Here is a 10094-nt window from a genome sequence, read left to right as displayed (position 1 = left end):
TATAAATAATGAAGCAAGGAGCAGTGCAGATCAGATAGACACAGCTGGGTCCTTCTGAATATACTGTAAGTATTGTATTCATTTTTCCTTAAAGACAATGAGTTCATGTTATAAGGAGTTTAGTTTATAGGATCATTTCATTTTCCTGTGGGTGATTCTGTGATGGCCATAGAGAACAATCTGCTCTGTAGCTTGGCCTGTCTTATGCAGTCACTCAGAGGAACAGCAGAAATTGATACCCTTGTGAGGTTGTGCTTTGACTAAGAGTCAAACACTATTTAATGGCAAATGTTGAAGAATAGTTCAATGCAGTCCCTAAAGTGTGGCTGTACTCTGAATAGTGACTGTAAAAAGACATTGTAGGGCTGCATGTTTAGGCGGGCACTGGCTCCAGATCAAATGTGCTCAGTTTACAAGGAATGTTTTTTTCCTGTAAACTGCTAGCCCTGTAAAATCATACAGGCTGAGAGTCAGGCTGAAACTGGTCCCTGCTAGGGCTCTCTGTCAGCCAAGCCACCCCAGACTGGGGAGGGAGGTTTGGGAAGGATCTTGCTGCACAGATAAAGCACGTTCTGAAGCCTAAAGAGGGGCACAGCCATGAGTTACTCTCCTTGTACATCTCGGAGTTCATCTTGGATAACTGATCAGGGTACTGAGGTTCAGGGGTGGGAAGGCGTAACTGCTTCAACCTCTGAGCTGTGAGAGTGGCTGTGGAGTGACTCTGCCCCTGTGGGGGAGCATTCCTCCACCATTCTTCCCACAGAGCTCCCTAGTACTAGTTACCAGTTTGTGTGCTTGCATGGTAGATGTGGCCCTATAGACTCAGTCAGGTGGATAGGCCTTTGCAGCTAGTGCCTGTGAATTTTAGAACTGGGGCCTTTTTTCCCCCTTGAAAGAAACCTAGGAAGTTGTGGGCCTGTTTTCAAAAACATTTCAAAGAGTCTGTGTGAGGCTGCTGCGTATGCCCACAGCTACTTTGGTTTGGTGCTTTGGTTTGCAGATCAGGTGCTTGAGAAAAAACATTGAGAATTCATGGCAGTTTTGCCTCCCTGTTTCAGTCAGAAAAAAAAGGAAATGAGAAAAAAAAATCAAAACATTTTATTTCAATGTTTTCTAAGCAAAACATTTAGATTTTTCAGTTTACAACAGCTTTGTTTCAAAATTTACTTTAATTTTATTATTAAAATATTTAAAATGCTCAAAATCAAACCAGAACCTTTTGACCGGGAGCTATTTTTTACAATTTTGACTTGCTGAAAATAAAAAAAATAAATCATTTTGGGTTTGAATTGCCAGTGAAGCAAAAAAAAAAATAAAATAAAAAAATTCTGTTGTTTATGCAGATCCAGTTGCTGGGGTTATGGATCTCCACTATTCCAATGTGACACTGGTTTGAGATAGAGGAGCAGCTGGGCTACTCTAACCCATATCTGGGCCAAGGAGCTGTAACTGTTTGCTTCATATGTCACAAGTGGGGCTCAGGAGTAGGGGAGAATTGAGCCCAGTATGTTTTTGATTGTTATAGAATCATTAGAAAAGGTTTTGATATAGCTGTGCTGTTATAGAAAGACAAGCATCATTTGATATGCACCTTTTTACAAACCTATTAATACTAATAAACATGATGGTTCTTAAAGACAGGGGTGGGTGAACTGTTTCAGAGGAAATAAACTGTTCCAAACGTGGTCCCTCTCTGTTCACTCTATTCAGATTCAGATAAAAAATCCTGTCTACCCCCACTTGCTCTCTTTCTCTGACTCCAAAGATGGACATAGCTGTCTCACATCTGATTGTCTAATCAGTCCAATCCCCTTTCCTTTCCATAAGTCTTCAGTTTCTTGAAGGCTTACTGACTTGAAGGGATGTGGGGAGAAATATCTGAGAATTGCAAGGAAACCAAGGGGAAGGAGTCTCTCCAAATGCATTAGTAGTGGGACAACAGGAAACACTAATACCTGGAAAATAATCACTAGGTCTACTTTTACATGGAAAAAGAAGAACAATTTTCATTACACTGTTCCATAGATATAATGACTTTCATTCTTTCTTCATAGCGTTGTTCCAAAGGAAAATGAAGCCAACTCTCTATGTGTGTTTGTTACTTGTTGGACTTCTTGCTGTTGTCCATTGTAATCATGACCCTGACCACCATGATGATACAAAGCCCCAGGAACATCATCCCAGTGTTGAAGGAAATCCTAAAAGCAAAACACCGGCTTGTTCCAAAATAACTCCCAGCAATGCTGACTTTGCATTTAGATTCTACAAGCAGGTTACATCAGATGCAGTTGACAAGAATATTTTCTTCTCTCCTTTGAGCATCTCCACTGCTTTAGCCATGGTGGCTCTAGGTGCTAAATCAACCACTCTGACTCAGATTCTGGAAGGACTCGCCTTTAACCTGACAGAGATTAAGGAGAAGGAGATACATGAAGGTTTTCGTGATCTCATTCACTGGCTAAACCGTCCTGACAGTGAAGTCCAGCTGAATCTGGGAAATGCCCTTTTTGTTGATGAGAAGCTGATATTGCTACAGAAGTTTTTGGAAGACGTCAAAAGCTTGTATGAAGCAGAAGCTTTTCATAGTAATTTCCAGAATTCTCCAGAGGCTGAGAAACAGATCAATGATTATATAGAGAAGAAAACCCATGGGAAAATTGCCAACTTGGTCCAGGGTCTTGATCCACTCACTGTAATGGTTCTTGTCAACTATGTTTACTTTAAAGGTGAGACATGTTATACCAATGGCTACTTATTGCCAATATAAACTTTCAGTGTCTGATTTGTAATCTGAAACAAAACACAAAATCCCCAATCATTTTAAAATGTATTTAACAGGTAGTTAGGCCTATGAGATCAACTACATTGAAAATAATTATGTCTGGAAAACTTTTCCAGGAGGATTATATGAAAAAATGTCAAAACTTGGTGTCTGAAATTAGGCCCCTTACATTTAGGTGCCTAATTATGATGTAAGTGGTGACATTATTAGAACTATCAGAATCTCTTTGAAGTCAATGGGGGCTACAGTGCTCAGGATATCGAAGACCAGGTCAGTTGTGACTGGCTTTATGTATTCATGTTTGAAAAATTTGTTCTGCCATTCATTTCATGATTCAATATGAAATATGCAGAAAAATTGATGGCTAAGTCTCTGTGAATTGTTATCACATGCACATATTCTCATTCTGATAGGAGATGGTGGCTGTACATCTATCGGATTACGGTGACTTCCTGTGCTATTATATAAGGAGAGAAAACAGCACCTGTCCATTCTGTGCAAAGAGTAGGGACATTTTCTTTAAAATCTTGCAGTATCTGGAATCCAAATTGAATGTGTATTTGATAAACAACTTTACACAGTGATTTGTCAGATATGTTGAGCAAATGGTATACAGAACACATGAAAAGGTGATTTTAAGGCCTGAAAATCAACCTGTTGAAATGGAATGGTATTCAGCTGAACAGTAACTACCGCCTAAATCTTGTTAAAGTTGTGTAAAAAAACCTGGTATTTTAGTTAATCCTATCAAGGGTGGGGCGATTCTGTTCTCAATGTAGCAATGATTGAGTCATGATAATGATTTACAAGTAAATTAGAAAACAGTGTAACCATTATCATCTATGCAAGACCAGACTTGACTGGGGGTCTCAGGCATTGCCCTGATCATAGAATATCAGGGTTGGAAGGGACCTCAGGAAGTCATCTAGTCCAACCCCCTTCTCAAAGCAGAACCAATCTCTAGATAGATTTTTGCCCCGATCTCTAATTGGCCCATACAAGGATTGAACTCACAACCCTAAGTTTAGCAGGCCAATGCTCAAACCACTGAGCTATCCCTCCACCCAATAAGGTATAGTGGAGGGAAAGGATGGTGCTATGGCTAAAACATGAGTTCTGATTCCACCTCTGTCACAGACTCAGTGTGCAACCTTGGGCATGTCACATAAGCTCACTGTACCTTGGTTTCTCCATCTGTACTGTGGTGATAGTAATGCCTCCTTCGCAGGGGTATTCTGAAGCTTAGTTCCTTAATATTTTTATAGCTCTTTCAGAGCCTTTGAGCTATAGAAATGCAAATAATTTTGTATTTAATTTGTGAGATTTAGTGCAAAACTACTTGTTCTAGAAATCACAAGAGAGAAATCACATTAACAGCTGCTCTATTTATGGAGACACTTATGCCGCCAAAGGAAAAATATTCTCCCTTTTTCTCTTCAAGAACCTAAATAATGATGCATTGCAGCACCTAAATTCCCCTTGTGAATCTAGCTCTAAAAGTTTAAAACTCATGGAAAAAAAATTAATTAATTCCCTGTAAATTGTCAGAAAGCAGCCTCATGTGGAACTGCCTCAAAAATACAGTTTAAAAGAAAAAAACGGGATTACTTAATTTCATTTCATGGTTTTCATCAGGACTTTTAACAGCCCATACAAAGTCTCAACACATTAGAGATGCCCGTTATACTATTGAAAGAGTCTTACTAACATGATGGGAAACAAAAAATCCCCTTAGGAAAATTAGCTTTGAGTTCCCTTGAATCTATAAATATAGGTTTATTATACTTGATTTAGTGTGGTTTATACTAATAAATCCTCTTTCACACTACAGTCAATTGCATTCTTTCACAGCCTACTGGGAACATCCTTTCAGTGATTCACTAACCCATGAAGCAGACTTTTTTGTGGATGGGAAAACATCAGTTAAAGTAAATATGATGACCCGAGATGGAGGTTATAACAGTCACCATGACAAGGAGTTGTCTTGTCAGGTGGTGGAAATACCTTACAATGGAAATGCTACAGCATTATTTATCCTGCCTGATGAAGGAAAAATGAAGCAAGTGGAGAATGCTCTGTTGATAGAAACTGTGTCTAAATGGGTAAAATCACTTAAACAAAGGTAACTCTTATTTTCTGCTTTGATGTTTTACTGTAAATATAGAATAGAATCCAAATTGTAGACAAAAATTAAACTAGGTGCCACAGTTCCTTGGGTACCACTATATTGACTCATTGGAGGTTTCAGTGATGCAGTGGCCATAAAGAACTAAACAAAAATAAAGCTGTGATGCTTTTTACTTTCAACAAGTAGGAACTGCAGTAGGAATCAGGATGGTCTTGTGGTTAAGGGACAGGACTGAGAGTCAGGAGATCTAGGGGCTATTTCCATTTCTGCCAGAGACTTTCTATTTATTCTTGAGCCCTTACCTTTACACTGCCACAATTACACCATCCTTAAAAAGGTGGATGATGACATTTACCTGCCATTGTAAGACTTAACTCACTGATATTTGTAAAACATTTTGACACCTTGGATGGGACTCATGCTTTTGTATCAAATGACAAGATAAAAAACTGGGTAGGCCTAATTCTGATCTCACACCAATTTTACACTGGTGTCACTCCACTGACTTCAGTGAGTTATTCCTGATTCTCACTGAAGTGAGAGCAGAATCAGGCCCAGGGAATGTTGATATAACATCTGCCTAGAGTTCAGCAGAATATTCCACACAAAAACTTGATCTGGAAAAATATAAGCTAATGCAGCAGGAAAAATAATCCAAGATACAGACATTCAAAGGAAGGGAGGTAGCTGGAGATCAGTATTGCTGAAGACAATGTAGGTGAGAGCAGAAAGAAATGAATTTGCAATGTGAGGTGACAGCAAAAGTAAACCAATGTAATATTGGGCTGCATATGCAGAGATTCCAGGTGCTACAGAGCACTGCTGAGATTGCACGTACAGTGAAACATAATTCAGTCCTCGGCATCTTAATACCAGAAATATGTCAATGAGTCTTGGGAAATCAGAGAAGTCAGAAAAAATAAACAGGGATTGGAGAGATGAATTTTAAGAGGAAATGTATAAATGTGCACAATGTAGCCAAATGATGACTAAGGCTGATAGAACTTGTGGATGACAGCATTGTAAATACCCATGGAAATTTATTGGACCAGATACAAATTCTACTTGTTCACCATTTATCATGATGCTGATGTTGACATTTTACTTGCACACCCCAAATTTCATTGCTCTGGGCAAGCAGAGAAATAGCATTTTGCAAACCTGGCATGCAATTATTTGGAGGGTGCAAACATCAAGCAGAGACAGGAATTGCTTAGTGATACAGGATCTGGTCCTGCATTATTAAAATCAATGGGATTTCTGCCATTGATTCAGTGCCTGCAGCAGCAAGTAATAGGCCATAATTAGGAGTGGTAAGCAAAGGAAAATAATTAGGAGTGAAATCAAGCAAAAGGAAAATGTAATCCAAATATCATAAAACATTAAGTAATGTGGAAGGGTCTCCCTAAGGACAGAACTGGACAGGATAAAGAACTCAAATGCATATTGTTAGGCAGAAACCTGCATTGTCAGGGAGCAGGGCAGGGGGAATAGACAAGATGGCCAAAATGGGTGTTTTCCATCTCCAACTTCTTTGATTCATTGTCATGAACGGTAGTAGTCTGTTGAATAAAGATATTGACGCAGCCTTATGGAACCAAAAGGATGTTTTGGAAAGGAAGGAGAAGTTTCTCAAGTGTTCCTCAATGCCCAAAAGAACAAACAGAGGGATTATGAGAAGGCTCATCTCTTCAAGAGCTACACGATCCTCGTGTACTATTCCAAAGAGGGGAAATCAGAGACTAGTATCAGTCTGTGTAACAGGTCTAGTGGCTGAGCAGATAGGAAGGGGGCAGGTGGTTAGAACATTCCCCTTCTCCCCCTTTGGGTTGTAAAATAGCTGCAGAGCTGCTCCATAAAAACACCTTTCAGATGCAAGCTCGGTAAGCTCTTGGGTGCCCCCCCCCCAGGGTGAGAAATAGGAGAATCCATGCAGTGGCAAATCCTTCCATCCCAGATGCTGTACCTCAGGAGGAACCCGAAGGGAATTTACACTGAACGGGGTTGCTTACTGTATAGAGGCATCACATCCCTACATGGCCCTCCCAATTCAGCCTCACACATCACAGAAAAACGGTGCCAGTTGTGTTGACAAGGGTTTCTCTACAGCCAGAGAGCTGGGGACTGGATTTGCTCCCAAAAGAATGCAAAAAATCCAAGTGGACTTCTTGGCATGCCCAAGAACTATTTCAGGCATCACTATCTAGCAGGTACTCCACCGTGTTATCTGAATGCAATATTTTATCATCATCTTGTATTGCCTTCAACAGAAGAATAGAACTGTACATTCCAAAATTTTCTATTTCGGGCTCCTATGATGTCAAAGAGATATTCAAGAGATTGGGTGTGATTGATGTATTCGAGGACAATGCCGATCTGTCTGGAATCACTGAGAATTCCAAGCTGAAGGTTTCAAAAGTAAGTTTGTAAACAGAGGTGGTACTAAATGGATTTGTCTGCACCTAATCACCCTCACCCTGGGCAGTGTCTAAGCTATGTTCAGTACAGCTTAGCATATGGTCATCATGATGCTATCTTTAAACACCCATAACTATGGGGCTGGTAGATAGGTCATAAATATGGATACAATTTTGTCACAGTAAAATTATGCATAATTCACAGTCATAGTAAAAAAAAAAGATAATTTTGCCCTATGGTCACGGCAACAGTGTGGACCCTGCTGATGCACAATAACAGTTTGTTAGTTCACTTCGATCTACTCCTCCTTGAAATGGGACTAGGTCAAAGCAAACTAACAAACTGTTAACCCAAAGCAGTTGATCAAAGTGAATTAACCAACTGTTTGTGTGGACCCTGCTGCGGGGCATTGACAATTGGCTAAATTTACTTTGATCAGCGACTGTAACATTAACAGTTCATTAATTCATTTATCTATCCCCATTTCAAAGAGGACTAGATCAAACTGAACTAAAACTGCAATGCTTGGCAGCAGAGTCCATATAAATGTTAAAATTCAAGGGACCATGAAAGGTCATCACTGTCCTGGAAAAGTTGAAATAAATGGCAAAACTCACAGGTTCCTTGACAGTGGTGACATAATCACGTCCTTAGTCATAAACTAGAGCAGCCTGATGATTGATTAAATTAAGGCTGTCTATTGAGAGGCCCCCAAGGGCTCTTCCAATGTCAAGGGATCACTGGGCATAGAGGAACCTTAGCCATGCCTCTTATCCCCCAGACTTGCACCTTATGACACAGGCTGGGAAGACCATCCTGAGATTCCTCTATGCAAGTGGAATCATCCATCATCTGTTTATGACTGTTTTGCACCACCAGAGTTGCATAGGATTTGTTTTTAAATATGTATATTTTATAACTATAAATGACATAATCCTGCTCCTGTAGAGGTCACTGGCAAGACTCCCAGTGCCATCAGTGTAGGCAGGAGTGGACCGGAGAAAAGCGGTCTTTCCTAGAAAGAAGCAATAACTTGCTCATCACAGATAATGTTCGCTCGTTACATCTAACACCATGGTAAATTTTTAATATTTCCAGACACTACGAAGACACATGAGTGCACACAGGAAAAGAGTTTAACCACTGCTGACAACTAAAATATAATAACCCATAATAGTCTTCAATTTAAACTAACATTGGCAAAGAATATACTTTAGGTCACATTAGGCACAATACAGAGAGTTCCAAATACAGAACTTTTTACAAAGAAATCAGTCAATATTTGTACTTAGAAATGTGAATTGATACCTGGAGCTCAGCTAGCTGGTTCCTTTCCCTCTGAGATCATCATTCCTCTTGAATCTGATTCAGTTTTCTGCTGTAAACTAATTCTTCACTAGACATTTATTTCAGATTCTGAGACTATTCTTCTGTGGTGAGGAGTAGTGAATAGGAGAGTCCCTTTGCGGTGATTTGATTCTTCCAGCTCAGTCTTTTAATATTAATGCGCCTAACCCTGCAATACTTACTTACACAGACAAAGCTCCTAATGAACTCATTGGGAATGCTGTCTGCATTTCTTCCATTGTGCTCCATCAGTCCTGCTCTTATTGGGCCCATGTCTTGCCAGCTGATTTTCCAAAGAGCTCTGGTTTAAAAGTGATCATGTTCACTTTCAGCCACTGCCCACTGTTCTGTACTTAGACTGTAATGTTTGCTTCGTTTCCTTGCAGGCTGTTCACAAGGCCCTGCTGAATGTTCATGAGAACGGCACTGAAGCAGCAGCAGTCACTGTCGTAGAAATGGTTCCTACATCTCTTCCTCCGATCGTTCAATTCAACAGGCCTTTCCTGATTATGATTATGGATCAAAGCACCGATGCCTTGCTCTTCCTGGGGAAAATTGTAAACCCTACTGAAAAATAATCAGTCACTGCTGTACATGTCATACCCTTGTACTTAGTGCTGGTAAATTCTGATGTGCTCATGTACACCTGCTGGTACTCGTAACTTTATAAAAATTGTGATTAACATATATTCCCAAACAAATAAAGCAGGAATGGGATAACTCCTTGCCTACAAACAGCCTGGTATATCGTCATCCACTAGGAAGTGATCTGTGCAAAGAGTTACACTGTTGCCAACCCTAAAGTCTTCGTTGGTTTAGAATTAAGTATTTTTTTTTAAAGTGCTAAGCCCACCCGCATCCTGGAAAAGGTACAAGGTAACCGTCCAATTGAGGGAACCATATTTTAATACTTTGCACAAATTAATTCCATAGACCACCTGTGGTTTGCCTCTAAGCTGGAGAGCTAAGAATGTAATTCATTCTGACAAGGTGTACTCTGACAAGCAATGACTCTGAAAAGGACTTTGGGGGTCATGGATAACCAAGTGAATATGAGCTCCCATTGTGACTAAAATGGCTAATGTGATCTTTGGGTGTGTTTGGAGGGGAATATCAAGCAGGAGCGGGGAGGTGATATGACCTCTGAATATGTCATCGGTGAGACCACTTCTGGAACTGTGTCCTGTTTTGGTGTCCACACTTTAGAAAAGATACTGAAAAACTGGAGAGGGCTCAGAAAAAGAGATTCAAGAATGTTCTGAGGTCTGGAAAACATGTTTTACAATAAGAAACTTCAGCCTCCAATGTCCATCCATGATCCCTGTTATATTTGGAGAGGGCAAAAGGAGGGGGAGACTGGTAGCTTGAAGCAGTGGCAGAAGTCCAGCCGCCAACTCAGCTCCTCTAGCAGCTGCCTCA

The 10094-nt window shown here is 40.1% G+C and overlaps 1 protein-coding gene across 2 annotated transcripts; it reads left to right on the top strand.

The window, feature by feature from the left end:
• Positions 1-9397, top strand: LOC112104663 (alpha-1-antitrypsin-like). Of its 2 annotated transcripts, none has more exons than XM_024197124.1 (5): positions 1-65; positions 2055-2726; positions 4634-4904; positions 7181-7328; positions 9062-9397. In XM_024197124.1, exons 2-5 carry the CDS (start codon positions 2072-2074, stop codon positions 9251-9253), a joined length of 1266 nt encoding a protein of 421 aa, XP_024052892.1. In that variant the 5' UTR covers positions 1-65; positions 2055-2071; the 3' UTR covers positions 9254-9397. The 2 variants fall into 2 exon arrangements, with proteins under 2 accessions (XP_024052892.1, XP_024052893.1); XM_024197125.1 differs by lacking the exon at positions 1-65 and adding an exon at positions 1344-1488.
• Positions 9398-10094: the final 697 nt, after the last annotated feature.

Source organism: Terrapene carolina, unplaced genomic scaffold (assembly GCF_002925995.2).
Source record: "Terrapene carolina triunguis isolate 2854851 unplaced genomic scaffold, T_m_triunguis-2.0 Scaffold96, whole genome shotgun sequence".
Lineage (NCBI taxonomy): Eukaryota > Metazoa > Chordata > Testudines > Emydidae > Terrapene > Terrapene triunguis.
This window is presented reverse-complemented; position numbering and strand designations above follow the sequence as displayed.

Excerpts from the sequence above, each read along its gene's own strand:
- LOC112104663 (XM_024197124.1), top strand. The coding sequence starts at position 2,072 with ATGAAGCCAACTCTCTATGTGTGTTTGTTACTTGTTGGACTTCTTGCT. Across the intron at positions 2,727-4,633 it reads CAACTATGTTTACTTTAAAG|CCTACTGGGAACATCCTTTC; the intron begins GTGAGACATGTT and ends ATTCTTTCACAG. Across the intron at positions 4,905-7,180 it reads GTAAAATCACTTAAACAAAG|AAGAATAGAACTGTACATTC; the intron begins GTAACTCTTATT and ends TGCCTTCAACAG.